Below are 16,045 nucleotides of genomic sequence, written 5' to 3' on the forward strand. Positions count from 1 at the left end.
CCTGCTCAGTTTGTGGTAAAAGATTCACCCTAAATGGAAACTTAAAGTTACATCAACTAACCCACACTGGTGAGAAGCCTTTTTCTTGTTCAGTTTGCGGTCAAAGATTCACTACAAGTGGGAACTTAAAAATACACACACGAATTCATACTGGGGAGAAGCCTTTTTCTTGTTCAGTTTGCAGTCAAAGATTCACTACAAATGGGAGCTTAAAAATACACTCACGAATTCATACTGGGGAGAAGCCTTTTTCTTGTTCAGTTTGCGGTCAAAGATTCACTACAAATGGGAGTTTAAAAATACACACACAAATTCATACTGGCGAGAAGCCTTGAACTTGTTGACTTTGTGGTGAAAATTTCATCCATACCGGACACTAGAAATTACACATTAGAAACCACACTGGTGAGAAGCCTTTTGCCTGCTCTGTTTGTGTTAAAAAATTTACTCGCAATGGACAATTGAAATTACACCAACTAACCCACTCTAGTGAGAAACCTTTAACCTGTTGAGTTTGTGGTGAAAAATTCATCCATATCGGCACTAGAAATTACACACAAGAACCCACACTGGCGAGAAGACTTTTGCCTGCTCGGTTTGTGGTCAAACATTCTCTGAAAGTTGGGGCTTTAAAACACTTAATTGGCCAAGTATCACACAGGCCATATATAGGAACATCACTGCCACAAAACCATATACCCTCACCCTTTTCCAACCACTGATTCTGTCAACACATCAAAAAAACACATTCATTCACAAGGAATTGAGCACTCTTCGGCTGTATAATAAGCCTTTGAAAAAGTCTTCATATGGATTCGAAAGATTAATGATTTGCATATATGTCATGTTTCTTGATAGATGATCTATTTCATGGTGTGTCTGCATAAAATTTTGCCTGTTATCAACAATCATAATTATTATAATAATACAATCGCCGACCTAGGTCCCCAGGGATAAAGGGGCCTGTTCTCACAATAGCCACTAAGCTTGGAGAGCCTGTGGTTCTCTCCGTCCTTGTCTTCCGGATGAGAACAATCGCCGTGAAGTCCACCACCAAAAGAGATAGGAACCTTTATTTCTTCATCTTCCTGGTTGGCCATATGCTGCTTCTCACACACCCCTACCCTTAGGGACGTTTTGTTCTCAAAAGTACACAAAAAGGGTTAGTGCAACAACCTCCTTGGGGTTTTGGGCAAATATCCTATGTTGGCACGCTATGAAAACAATCCCTGATCATTTAAATAAGTGTATTACCTTAAAATCGGGTTCATTGATCAGTACTGTCAACCTGTTGCATCATTTCTTCCACCTTGCCCCTTGCTAAAAGTAAGGCAATTTATGCTCTAAGGGTGCCTTTTATACTATATTCTGTACTTTTGCTTTTATACATTTATATATACTCAATAATTGTGCAGTTGCGTTTTCGAGTATTTTTCTAGAGCGAGTGTCTCCAAGGTCAAGAGTATAAGCTTCCCAAGCCAAAGGAACTTTGTCCCTACAATTTGGAGGCGACTGGTGGGCGTCCTATCTGTTATCAAACAGGTGCATAGAACTCCTTTCGGATAACCCGTACAACCCAAAGACAAGAGCATTAGATTCCCGAGCAAAAGTCAAGTCAAGTCATTTTTATTTGTATAGCCCTTAATCACAATAAGTCTCTAAGGGCTTCACAGATTAGTACACTATGTTACACAGACTATTTTTCAGCCGACAAGAAGAGTAGGTTATTATTCATATGCAATGGAGTAGAAGTGAGTTTTAAGTTTAGATTTAAACATTTCCACTGAGGTTGCAGATCGGATCTCAGGGGGAAGAGCATTCCACAGCACCGGTGCCCGGATGGAGAACGCTCTCGAACCAGCAGAACACTTCTTTGCTCTCGGGATCACCAGAAGACCGGCACTCTCAGATCGTAGGCTTCGGACCGGGACATAGGGGCAGATCAGATCTGAAAGATAAGAGGGAGCAAGTCCATGTATGATTTTGTACAATACTAAGAGAACCTTGAAGTCACATCTTTGGCTAACTGGGAGCCAGTGCAAGTTAGCCAAAATCGGTGTTATGTGATCGTACTTTTTTGTCCTAGTAAAAAGCCTCGCTGCGGCATTTTGTACTAGCTGAAGAGACTTGATTCTGGACTTCGGGAGACCGGAGAGTAGTGCATTACAGTAATCGAGACGGGAGGTAACAAATGCATGAATTATAGTTTCCGCATCAGACTAAGACAGTATTGAACGGATTTTGGCAATGTTACGAAGATGGAAGAAAGCGGTTCTAGTAATTTTCTTTACATGCATCTCAACGGTTTGTCTCTACAATTTGGAGGTCACTAGTAATATTTTCAAGACTCCTATCTATTTTCAAACAATAAACTGCTCTGATGTATCATTTATTATACTCGTATGTCATATAGCGACTAACATTTTACACTGCATTTAAATATTTGATTCCTGTCTAAACCAATAAGAATGCCCTTATGTGCACACCTTTTATTCTATCCTCCGATCAGAAATCTATGAAACGGTAAAAGGAGGAGATTCACGCTTCAGTCGGTGGGATTATTTCATAGCAATCTAAGAACGCTATTTTGCCTTGTTTCAATGTACTTGCTTTCCTTTATTAAAGGAGTTTGATTGTAACTCAAAAATGTCTTATTTCATCCGGACATCGCTTTGGACCTGACATTTGGGCAGCGTGATGGTTTAGTTTTCACTTGGTTGAACGTTTGCAGGCGACACGGTGGACAAGTGGTTAGCGCGTCTGTGGCAAAGTTCAGAGGTCATGGGTTCAGGAACGGCTGTGTGGTGAATGAATCATACCGTAAGTTTTAAATAATGAGCGCGTTACGATTGACAAGCCTTAACAAATACGTTACAAATGTTGATTTATAGCTTGGTTAAATTAAAAAAACAATTTGCCTATCCTATGGGAAGAGAGTTTTCAAAAGACAATGAGGAACCGATTAATCGACCCTGAGAAAGATTGTATGATTTTAAAAATAGCAGATTAATCGATCTTGAGTCAAATCATGAGATTTAAAGAATATAACTGCATTGAAAATAAATGGATAGAAAGTGAATAGCCTAAGAGAATTTCTACATGGTCATTAAGATTTAGGCTCTTGAATAACCAAGCTGATTTACCAGTACATCCCAATATGTAAGCATGATTCATTTATTAGGAATGAAAATGGTAAATGGTCTGCATTTATATGACGCTATTCAACTCAATGCATTTTTGAAAGACAATGGACTCTCTAAAAGACAGATCTGAACGAGTATGAACAAAATACTGTTAGCTGCGATGTGGGACGCAGCTGAAAAATGAACAAGACATCCATTCATCCGTTGTCTGCGCCGCTTATCCTCAGTAGGGTCGCGGGGGTGCTGGAGCCCATCTTGGCTGTCTTCGGGCAGTGGGCAGGGGACACCCTGAACCGGTTGCCAGCCAGTTGAAGAGCAACTAACAAAGACAATGCAGTCATTCCATTTTTTTGAGATGAACACATTTTGCAAAAATTCTTGTGACGACGCGAGCAACATTCAAGCAGTGGATTAGCTTGAACAGCAGGGCACACATCAAGGCTGTCATCAAAACTGGAACACAAAGGACATTCAAGACTATACATCTGCTTGAAATCACATTAGAGTCTCGTTCATGACAGAAATGTTTACATGCAGTGTATGAGGACAATTGTAAAAGGGGAGAGTGCCCTCCAGCTGCCAAGGGAGAGGAGATACTCAACATCTGTCTGCCGGCAAGGGGCTAACAATCTATTGTCACTATTCGACTCCAAGACCTTCATCAATGGAATGGGTCAGCAAAGGACTATGAAGGAGGCATGTACCGCGATATGCGGTATTGGAACGCGTTAACCCTAGAAAAATCGTACACAAATTCTTGGCCGGTCTGTTTTTTGCATTCCGGCTCCCCAAGTCATGGGCGAATGGTAACCTGGTCATTGAACTCTGGAGCAAAAGTGGCTAACCAAAACATTACGAGTATATACCGGAAACGAGACTTTGAGGAGAACGAAGCCATAATCCGGAAGAACCGGGTTTCGCGAACATGTGGGTGAGGGTTGAAGTGTCTGGAAAAAACCCATATTGGTTTTTGAGAATGCGCTCTAAATCCCCAAATGGGGTTTTTCAAGCTGAACGTGTGGGTCCAGTGGGAGTCACATTTGAAGAATACCTGAGATTCCAAGCCAAATCTTTCGTTTTGGACACAGATAATCAACTAGAACCGGAGGAAGATGACCATTTTGAAAATTGGGTCTCCAAAAGGTGAAGACGAACACCTATTTAACACCAACAATGATATCAATATGCCAAATGAATTGCCAAGAAATAGAATCGCAGCGATTGTTTGGGTGTAGCTTGATTGTATGAAACTCACAACAGTGAGGATTATGTTAGGAAAATTATGGTCTAAGTGTGCCTTTTATCCTGCCTGCCCGCCTGCAAGAAAAAATCTTGTAAAACGGTCCTCTTTATGGTTTCAGGAAGTGTGTTTTAACCCTTCACGTGGCAAGTTATCATAAATCTGTGGCAAATTATCATAATCTATATGGTCACTTCAGTAGACGTCTGATGAATAATTTCCTTTAACTTAGTGTTTTTATTTGTTTTCAATATTTTTATATATGGAGGATTTCTTTTCGAGTTATGTGTGTATATATTTATATATGGCAATTCATTTACCTTGATTTGCAAAAAACAAAACATTGTTAAAATTAAGGTTACGCAAGTTTTTTAAGTCTCAAAATATCTTAACACCGATTTTGAATTTGAAAAAGGTTTTTCTCAGAGTTTTAGTTTTACTTGTTAAAATTGAACTTCTATACTGTAATGGTTTATGAAATGTTTTTTTTTAATAACGTAGTTTTTTAAGGAAGATTTTTTCATTTTTTAAAAATGTTGAAGCTAATTTTCCGTAACGTTGATAACAAAGTGTTCCCCACATGAAAATCAGTTTTAAAATGAGCAGCTTGTGATTTCTTTTCAATGTACATCCATTGCGCGATGTTGCCCCTACCAAAATGGCCGCGACGAAGGCACGCTAGTTAGCGGTCTGCTACAGCACGCCGACCTATCCAGTCATCTGTTTGTATCTGTGTCCCACAATTCATTGCGATGGTGTTTCGAATGAGAAGGTGTCATGGCTGCTGCACCACCGCCGAACAAGAGAATGTCGAGAAAACTACCAAACGTCCTGTAGTCGACTTAAAACGACGTAAACTCGACAAAAGTATCACTTTGCGGTCCTGTTCGAAAGTTTGTCCTTTACTCCCGAGTTGGAGCGACACTTCGTGGCGTTATTTCGTTGAGCTTCAAACGCGGGGAAAATGTGCTCCAGTGATGAAGGACATCTCCAAGGGAAGCTTCGGGGAGCCAAAGAGGAGACCGAGCGAGAACGTCGACGTCCGGACGCTGTTTCCAAGCAGCTCGGGGCAGGTTGGTCGTTTTCCCTTCTGCTACAGTGCCAGTGCTTCCCAAACTTTTGCAGGCTGGCGAAAAATTCTACTATTCAAAAGAAAGAAAGAATAGAGGTTTTAAATACAGCTTTTGCAGCCTTTTACTGCGAATGACTTATTTTTCACCTCGAGCAAATACTTAAAGGTGCAGGAAATAAAATGAGGCTCTCGAGTGACTCATATAAAGTAACATGAACATTTCGAAGGCTCCCTGAAATTTATCACTCAAACTAAAAACCAAAAGTGCAGGAAATAAAATTAAGTTTAGCAGCAACTCGTATGATGTCGCATCCAACTTAAATAGTGCCCTGATTTCTTTCTGGTAAAAAATGATAAATACCAACATGACTTAGAACAAAAAGTGCATCGCAATTTCAACTGAGCTTTGGAATTGATAAGTGTGGGCACTCCCGTTTCAGAGCCGGTTTGACGAACAAATGTTATGGTAACAGCTAATCGCTTCAGCTTTAGTGTGCTTTTTACACTCTCGAATGAGAAACGATACAAAATAAACCTGAATCTTTTGTAACCCGTATTTTTCCGAGTGGGTTACACATATCCGGTGTACTGTGCACATGATAACTGCTCAAATTAAGATTTAAGACCGGTGTTCAAGTCTTCAGTCATAATTACTCACTACTTCTACCAAAAAGTAACTGAGATAGTCACTGTAAGACGTCAGAGTAACTAGTTACCAAGTAAAGTAATTTATCTCCGTGACTTTAAAAAGAAGTCGTTATACGTCAAAGAATTTGAAATATTTTGAGCGAATACCAAACACCGCCGTGTCGTTTTTGACCAGAGTTTACTTGAAGGGATGCCGATTATTTTCAGAGAATCGTCTTTCTCGGCTCACCAAAAAGAACCAGTTCTTTCGGGTCCCGAACGGCTCTCCGGGTTGTTTTTCTTGCTTTGTCCCTACATTACCAATTATTTTGTAACATTGTGCTAGGAAGATGAAAACAACCAGGAAAAAAAAATAAACAAATGTGAAAAATATAATAATGAAAGGAAAAAGAGATAAAAGAATAAACAACATTTATTTTCCTTGTGCTGAGGTTTTGAGTTTTTTCTTGCCCGCCTGTCGGTTTCAGATCAGGGGATGCTGTTGTTGTAATCCTGTGCAGTCCAACAAGACATCTTGTGATTAAGGGCCAACAAAGAAATGGAACTTGACACATCAACACTGGAAAACACAGCAAATTGAACCTAAATATTTCTAAGCAGATGCTTATTTTTCCTACCCCTTTATCTTCCCTATTAAATACATTTTACAAATCCTCTTCTCCTCTTGTGTCTCATATGACAAATTCTTATGGATATACCGTAAATTCCGGACTATAAGCCGCTACTTTTTTCCCAAATGTTCAGCCCTGCGGCTTATTCAGTGAAGCGGCCAATTTATGTAATTTTTCTAACGGCCACCAGCGGCGCTGGAGTATAAAAGGTAAGATTAAGACCAGTAGAATATGTGCACCAAAAAAGACTGCATCCTCTTAGTTTACGTTTAAATTGTCCGTATGACAGAAATTCTTTAGGACAATGAGGAAGACTCCTTTGAAGGCGATGGTTAGGTGGAGAAAGTTTAGAACGATCTACCGTTAATTTCACAATTATGGGATGCTTTTTTTAACAGGCACGTTTGATGGATTGCGAGCATGATCGTACTAACGCGTTGGTACCTTTCACAGGCACGGTTTGGGATGAAAGTTATATTATTAAAGCTTTGAAAACTCTCACGGTGTATCGTCTTTCTTCGTAAATATGTAGATAGATAGATAGATACTTTATTCATCCCCGAAGGGAAATTCACTTTTCCAGCAGCATCCCTGAGCTGAGAACAATCGAAAATAACACGGGAGCTGCTGGAGTGGCTGCCATTCGTGACGGCGCCGGAGAAACGATTCAATTTGAATCATGTACAAACAAACAAACAATTGAATCATGCATCGTTCCATCATTCGGAAGGTTAAAGTCTTGGGATTCAAGAAATGATAACCATTCCTTCGTATCTATTTTCTTTTTCGCTCGCAACTTTACTGTGCATATGACAATAAACACTTGGAATTGAGTTTAATTTAAAAATAGACACTCCATTCCATCCATTATCTGCACCGCTTATCACAGAAACATCGAGTTCAGTCTGAAACAAGACAATATAAAACCGGGAATAGCTCACCGAAGTCATTGTGTTCATAATAATGTGCAGGCAATGTCCTCTTATATCCGTGAGGGTAGTAAATCCAGGAGAATACAATATTTACAAATACAGAATAGAAAAAAATGCTTTCTCTATGCCATCGGCCATGCTATACGTGTAACCATGTATAATATGTATTTGCAACTGTATATTTTTGTAATGTATTTATTTTAGAGACTTGTTCTGTTATGTGTTCTACGGGCAAATCAAAAAGAAGGGGCGGAGCAAACGCGGGCTGATGGGAAGTGGGGTAAAGCTGAGTTACCGGTAGATCTGTTTGTTGTCGCAGCGGACAATAGTGGATATATATTTTTCCCACCCTTAACTTTGGAAATATACATTTATTTTTCCTTGGATTACTTTCAACGGGACCTGGACTTTACAAGTCTGCATTATACGTTAATTACGGGTATCATTTTCCCCTCGTGATGCCGAATGTGGTTTTTTGTTTGTGTACTATCTATTTAGTTACTCGCACTGTTTGTTTTCTGTTATTAGGGTCAATAAATTTGTTCAAACAATGGTGGAACCTACAGCCTGGTCTGGATTAAATTTGTGATTATGCCACCTGTTTTAATGCGGGCGCACGCGGCTTATATAGAGGTGCGGCTTGTCTAAGTACAAAGGTGGCGATTCACTTAATAAGTGATGTGTGCGGACTATAGTCCGGATTTTACGGTACTTATTACATAGGTCAGATATCAATAATAATAATTATTACAATAACCACATATTTTATACACTAAATTTGGCAATATTCATCCCTCAACGTCATAATGCGCCTAGTTACCAAGTGTCACTGCGGCACCAATGATAATAACAATAAACATAATATTTATAACAGTTATGATATAATAATAGCAACAATAACAACAAGTTAACCATAGTTTTAAACGCAGTATTTCCAATCTCACTCATATCCCATTTTCTTCATCCCTGTATTTCGCCAGTAATGTTTTTTTTTGTATTTAAATTTGAACACATGAATAGTTGGACAATGTTTGATCTCAGCTTGTAAATTATTCCATGGATGGATATAAATAAATCATCTTTAAATTTAGATAAAATCAAAGTAATATTCTTTGGTAATCGCAAGGCAAATCAAAATTTAGAAGTAAAAATGGATGGTGCTGCAATAGACATTGTATCAGAAATTAAGTTTTGAGGGGTCATAATAGACAATAAATTAAGGTGGAAAACACACATCAGACACATACAAACTAAAGTATCTAAAAGCATTTTGATATTTAATAAAGCCAAATTCATTTTAAACTACAATGCATTGTATTTATGATATTGTTCTCCAGTTCTGCCATACTTAACATATTGTGCAGAAGTCTGGGGCAATCATTACAAAAGTTCACTACAGCCCATTTTTATCCTCCAAAAACGTGCAATTAGAACCATACACAGGGTAGGATATCGGGATCATACTAATATTTTATTCCTGCAGTCCAAATGATTAAAATTGGATAATTTAATAAATATTTTCACTTCACAACTGTTATTTAAGGTCAACTAAAACATAGTGCCAGAAAACATCCAAAAATTATTCATTCGGAAAGAGGGAAATTATAACTGGGCTGTCGTAAATTCATAATCCCAAAGGTGAGAACAACCAGGAAAAGTATGTGTGTGTCTGTGTGTGGAGTCACACTTTAAAACAATTTACAAAACGATTTGAACAAAGCCACTTTTGGTATATAATGGTGATTTATCATACTGATTTAATTCCCTTACTGTTCAGCAGCGCCTGAACCTTTAGAATTTTTTTACGTTTTGGCACTCGCGGACAAGCGTCTGAAAACGTACTAATACGTTACGGCACTGAACGAGTTAAGGGCAATACAAATAAATGTGACTTGTGTCTTGCAGACGTCAGCCAAAAATATCTTCCTACTGCGCGGCAGGAACCAGAGTTGCCTGCCGTTAAAATTGAGGAGGATCTGAAGCCTTATCACGTTAAGCAAGAGACAGAGGATCGGGAGCCTGTTGATGTTAAAGAGGAGGACGATTTTTCAGTCTTGCGAGTGACCGGGGTCGGTTCAACCGTGGAAGATCAAGGTCAACCTGAAGATAACGGTTGGCAGGAGCCTCTAAGCATCAGCTCCCATCAACACGTGGAAAGGGATGACGACAACACATCCTACTCTGCAAACCCTGAAAGCGTCTCGCAGTCGGAACGCGGTAACGCATTTTCTCAGTGTGGGAAGACATTTTCGACGCAAGTCTTATATGTGACATGTTTCATGTGACATTCCACACTGGGGAGAAGCCTTTTCCTTGCTCAGTTTGTGGTAAACGATTCTCACAGAATGGGAATTTAAAATTACACCAAAAAACACACACTGGCGAGAAGCCTTTTACTTGCTCGGTCTGCGGTCAAAAATTCACCCAAAATGGAAAAATGGCTCCTCGCAAAACAATGCATTTCAAGCAGAAGTTTCGCCTCGGTACTTTTTTTTTAATATCTATATTTTCGATACCTTGAATATCTAAACATTACTTTCTATAAACACAAGGACACTTTGCTTGAAAAATAACATTTGATTACAAGAACACTAAACTTATGCATGAAATTTGCAAGAATTCTCAGCCCCTGATGTCTCGGGTGACGTGATCACATAATTCAGGTCGTCATGGTGATCGCAGGGTCCTGCGATGAGTTATCCCAACGAAGGCCCTTGGTCATTTTTTTTAGAAAAACTAACGATTTGAAGCGTTAAGTCTGTACTTATATCTTTGCTTTTCTCACACTGGGCGTACTTGGCATATACGGCGGCGCCTACTCACAAAGTAATACGGCGAATACAGGAACAAAACGCGGCACTAAGTGTTGACATAGAAATCTGATCAAAGCCACTCCTACCATCTAGTGGTGATTTAATTCCCAGAGGCCTAATACTAACTGATCAGCAGCGCCTCAGCCTTTTGATTTTTTTTGCGTTTTGGCACTCAGGGACAACCTTCTGAAAAAGTACTAATACATTATGGCCCTGTTATGGCCCTGAACGAGTTAAGGGAAATACAAATAAATTTGACTTGTGTCTTGCAGACGTCAGCCAAAAATTTCGTCCTACTGCGCGGCAGGAACCAGAGTTGCCTGCCGTTAAAATTGAGGAGAAGGAGGAGGATCTGAAGCCTTATCTCATTAAGAAAGAGACAGAGGATGGGGAGCCTGTTCGCGTTAAAGAGGAGGACGATTTTCCAGTCTTGCTAGTGACCGTCAAAGATCAAGGTCACCCTGAAGATAACAGTTGGCAGGAGCCTGGAAGCATCTGCTCTTGTCAACACGTGGAATCGGATGATGACGACACGTCCCACTCTGCAAACGCTGAAAGCGACTCGCAGTCGGAAGGTGGTAACACATGTTCTCAGTGTGGGAAAACGTTTCCACGCAAGTCTTATATGAAGTTGCATATGAAATACCCCACTCGGGAGAAGCCTTTTCCTTGTTCAGTTTGCGATAAAAGATTCAGACGGAGTGGGGATTTGGATGTTCACACGAGAACCCACACTGGCGAGAAGCCTTTTGCCTGCTCAGTTTGCGGTAAAAAATTTGCCCGAAATGGAGACTTGAAATCACACCAACTAACCCACACTGGGGAGAAGCCTTTTGTGTGCTCAGTTTGTGGTAAAAAATTCACCCAATATGGACACTTGAAATCACACCAACTAACCCACACTGGGGAAAAGCCTTTTGCCTGCTCAGTTTGTGGTAAAAAATTCACCCTAAATGGACACTTGAAATCACACCAACTAACCCACACTGGGGAGAAGCCTTTTGCCTGCTCAATTTGCGATAAAAAATTCACTCAAAATGGACACTTGAAATCACACCAACTAACCCACACTGGGGTGAAGCCTTTTGCCTGCTCCGTTTGTGGTAAAAAATTCACCCTACATGGACACTTGAAATCACACCAACTAACCCACACTGGCAATAAGCCTTATTCCTGCTCAGTTTGTGATAAAAAATTCACCCAAAGTGGGGACTTAAAACAGCACATGAGAACCCACACTGGCGAGAAGCCTTTTGCCTGCTCAGTTTGTGATAAAAGATTCACCCTTAATGGACACTTGAAATCACACCAACTAACCCACACTGGGGAGAAGCCTTTTGCCTGCTCAGTTTGCGATAAAAAATTCACTCAAAATGGACACTTGAAATCACACCAACTAACCCACACTGGGGGGAAGCCTTTTGCCTGCTGAGTTTGTGGTAAAAAAAATTCACCCTAAATGGATACTTGAAATCCCACCAACTAACCCACACTGGCGAGAAGCCTTTTTCCTGCTCAGTTTTGTGATAAAAGATTCACCCAAAGTGGGGACTTAAAACAGCACATGAGAACCCACACTGGCGAAAAGCCTATTTCTTGTTCGGATTGTGGTAAAAAAATTCACCCGAAAGGGACACTTGAAATTACACCAACTAACCAACACCGGCAAGAATCCCTTTTCTTTTTCAGTTTGTGGTAAAACATTCATGTAGAGTGGGGACTTAATTAAACACTTTAGAACCCACACTGGGTTACATTTTCTGCATGTCAAGTCCATGTTTGGAGTAAAACCGAGTTATTCCTTGCACAATATCCTGAGCAGTGCATGCTGTCAGCTGGATGATGCCACCAAACACACTTTTGTAGTTAAAATAATTTTCCTCCCTGTATTTAATAAATATGACTAGCATTTTGTGTACTGATATGTCTGTGCTCTCATCTACTATCAGGGTATGCCAGGGTGCATTTTTAATATTGCACATAGTCTCATTTTGATTGAGTTCAGAAATTCAAAGGCATAGTTTTTGCTTCGCCAGCTTTCTGGTATAGAAGCGTTACGCTGGTTCGAGAGCGTTCTCCATCCGGGCACCGGTGCTGTGGAATGTTCTTCCCCCTGAGATCCGATCTGCAACCTCAGTGGAAATGTTTAAATCTAAGTTTCAAACACACTTCTACTCTATAGCATATGAATAACCTATACTTTTCGTGGACAATATCTCTGTATTATTTGTGATTGCAACCTCCTTTGCTGTTTGGTAATCCTGGAAGGGGGATGCCACATGTGCTGTCCCTTCTCAAGGTTTCTTCATTTTCCTCATGTTGAGGTTTTTTGAGTTTTTCCATGCCCTCATGTTGGTTCCAGATCAGGGGATAATGTAATAATAGTCTGAAAAATAGTCTGTGTAATAACCTATGCATCCCTTTGAGACTCTTTGTGATTAAGGGCTATACAAATAAAAATGACATGGCTGCAAGGCCGCTATTGGGAAATGTGGAGCACGTTGTAAAGCGCTTTGGGAAGTCATTGACTTGAAAAGCTCTATATCAATGCAGATCAGTTCGTTTCATTTTGCGGTCTCCCGTAAGAATGTACTAATCCCCTGTCCCATCTTGAGTCTTCGTACAGTTTCGACAGCTTTTAAATGACTTTTATGTGAACGTGACGCTTGAGATGGTCCAGCTTCCATTCCATCCACATTTTTCCCTCTGAAAACTCACTTGCTACTTTGGCATCGCTGCATGTTTTGCAGAGTAGACCTTTCTCGCTTGAAAAAGAAGAAATCTCACCCAATTTCACAGCGTTTTCTCCCTTTTGCACATACTCCTTCAACCATTCCATCTTAAAATAACTGCATTTATTTTTTACCGTGGCTTGGTGAGTAGATGTGTCACTACCTGTTCGTTTCGCCATGATGCGGGGTTTACATTAGCATCTATTAACCCGCTAGCTAATCTGCACAGCGCATATAGGCGGGACCCAGACGCAAGAACCGTCAATGCCATGATTGGCTTTGTACAGTAAGGGAACTGCATCGTATCATTGTCTAGACACCTGTCACTTAATGAGTGAGAAACAAAAAAAACAATATTATTGGGTGAATTAATTAGATTAGATTAAGTCTAATATTAGATATTAATTAATACGTTATGTTGATGTTGTTTATGCGCTAGATAGATTTTCTTGTGCGCTGAGAATGTGCGGGAATTGCGCACGTGCGCAGCTTAGAGGGGACATAGCTGCCAACACAAAAAAAAAAAAACATTCACTCACAAGAAGTGAGCAGACTCTCCAGCTGTATAATAAAGATTTGAATTCAAAAGATGAATGATTTGCATATGTGTCATGTTTCTTGATAGATGATCTATTTCATCATGTGTCCTTAAAATCTTGCCTGTTATCAAAAATTATAATGATTATAATAATAAGATCGCTGACCTAGGTCCCTAAGGTTTGGGCCTGTTCTCACCAGAGCCACAAAGCTTGGAGAGCCTGTGGTTCTCTCCATCCTGGTCGTCTGGATGAGAACAATCCCTGTGAAGTCCACTGCCAAAAGAGATAGAAATCCTTTATTTCTTCACCTTCCTTGTTGGCCATGTGCTGCTTCTCATACACCAGTATTCTCGTTTGCCCGCGTCCCTGCGTCCTCGACGCATCATTTTTGATGGGGACGCATAGTGTAAAATCAACATGCGTCCCCGGGACGCAACTTTTTTGACACAAAATTGTCATTACCCCATTACATTTTTTAACAAAGATTTACCGCACTCCAAACTTTGTCAGGCAGATCCGCCATTGTTGTTTTGGTCTCGGGGTGAGAGTTTTCATGTGCACGCCGATCTCGGCAAACGAGATATCCTTGCTTCGAGATGAAGTTATTGTCATGGTGGTTGTCGTTGAGTGAAGGTGAAGGTTAAGTATGCCTCAGAAAAAACAGTATTCGGTGAAAATCAATACAAAATTGGTAATTTCTTCAATGTCAGTAATAAATCGAAACATAATGCAGAAAGTGATAACAACGGCAAAAATTCCGGCACAAAAAAAACGGCGAAGAATCTCTTCGGAAGATCGCGGAGGCAAGGAAAACACTTGTGTTGAAGCAAACGATTTGACGAAAGAAAAAAAAAGAATGCTCCTAGCAAGAAAAGGGCTTTTCTGCCAAAATGGACTGAATTATATTCCCGGTTACGCTATGAGGAGGATGATAATGGAGGCCACATGTTCTGTGATACGTGTACCCATCAACACAACACCAGCTTATGAAGTTGCATCTTACCAAACAATTGGACCTTGATAAGGCATTACAACTGTGGCGGGACAGCAAACCACGAAGAATATATGAACTGAAAAATCTGAATTGATAACTGCTTTGTATTACCAATTAACTGTGATGATTAAAACTGAATGAATATATAGACAAATATCTCAGCAATATTATTTTGTATAATGTACAATATTTTTGTGAACTGAAAAATCTGAAGTGATAACTGCTTTGTATTACCAATTAACTGTGATGATTAAAACTGAATGAATATATAGACTAATATCTCAGCAATATTATTTTGTATAATGTACAATATTTTTGTGAACTGAAAAATCTAAAGTGATAACTGCTTTGTATTACCAATAAACTGATGATTAAAACTGAATTAATATATAGATTTAAATTATATATTTTCGCCGATTTACGGCGGCGCAGTGGTTAGTGCTTGTGCGGCACAGTTCATGTCATGGGAACCTGTCGTGGGTTCAAATCCAGCTCCAGACTTCCTGTGCGGAGTTTGTATGTTCTCCCCGTGCTTGCGTGGGTTTCCTCCGGGCACTCCGGTTTCCTCCCACATTCCAAAAACATGCATTTTCAGGTGGATTGGCCGGTCCAAATTGTCCCTAGGTGTGAATGAGCGAATGAGTTGTCTGTCCCTGTGTGCCCTGCAATTGGCTGGCAACCAGTTCAGGGTGTCCCCTGCCCATTGCCCGGAGATGGCTGGGATGGGCTCCAGACCCCCCGCGACCCTAATGAGGATAAGCGGTACGGATGATGAGATGAGATGAGACAATCTCAACCTCGATAAGGCTAAATTTTGGGGACACATAGATCTCTGTTGGGACCCATAGATTTTTGAGCATGCGAGTCCCCAGGACCCATCACTTTTCAGAGGAAAAATGAACACTGGTACTAACCAGTGATATATTTTACGCACCATTTTTATGCGCATGTGTGCAGAATTGGGATGGACGCGGAACGATAATTTAAGTGTTTACAACTCTCACAATGTCCAAGAAAAAAATGGCCGAAATGAAATACACAATTGCAGAGCTTTTCAAACTGTAAACTGGTCTTCTCCAAATAGCCACTTTTGGTAACACCTAAACATACCCATAGAAAAATGTGTAAAATTCACTATTTAGTTTTTAAGCTTTGGATCCAATTTGACACGGTAAGGCTTCAAGCTATCGTCTCACCTGTTAAGATACCCATGCTACACTCATTTGCAGGCATTTGATTGCAAAAAAAATCCTTCTATTTCTGTTTGTTTCAATTTTGATTATTTAGTGTTAGTAGCACTTGCAATAGGGACAAAATATTA

The 16,045-nt window shown here is 40.1% G+C and overlaps 2 protein-coding genes across 2 annotated transcripts in view; both read left to right on the plus strand.

Annotated features, from left to right (window-relative positions):
• Positions 1 to 14,958, plus strand: part of LOC148368411 (uncharacterized) — a 261,108-nt gene extending 246,150 nt beyond the window's left edge. Inside the window, exons 4-5 of the mRNA XM_088329699.1 lie at positions 9,552 to 9,863; positions 10,732 to 14,958. Coding sequence (XP_088185825.1) covers positions 9,552 to 9,863; positions 10,732 to 11,891 — 1,472 coding nt within the window. The 3' untranslated portion in view covers positions 11,892 to 14,958. The remainder of the gene's footprint in view (positions 1 to 9,551; positions 9,864 to 10,731) is intronic.
• The window catches only part of LOC148368423 (uncharacterized), a 219,507-nt gene that overhangs the window by 117,415 nt on the left and 86,047 nt on the right, over positions 1 to 16,045 (plus strand). The gene's annotated exons all lie outside the window — the stretch shown is intronic.

The sequence above is a fragment of the Urocampus carinirostris genome, chromosome 3, assembly GCF_059441175.1.
Source record: "Urocampus carinirostris isolate Australia breed hairy pipefish chromosome 3, RoL_Ucar_1.0, whole genome shotgun sequence".
NCBI classification, from domain to species: Eukaryota; Metazoa; Chordata; class Actinopteri; order Syngnathiformes; family Syngnathidae; genus Urocampus; species Urocampus carinirostris.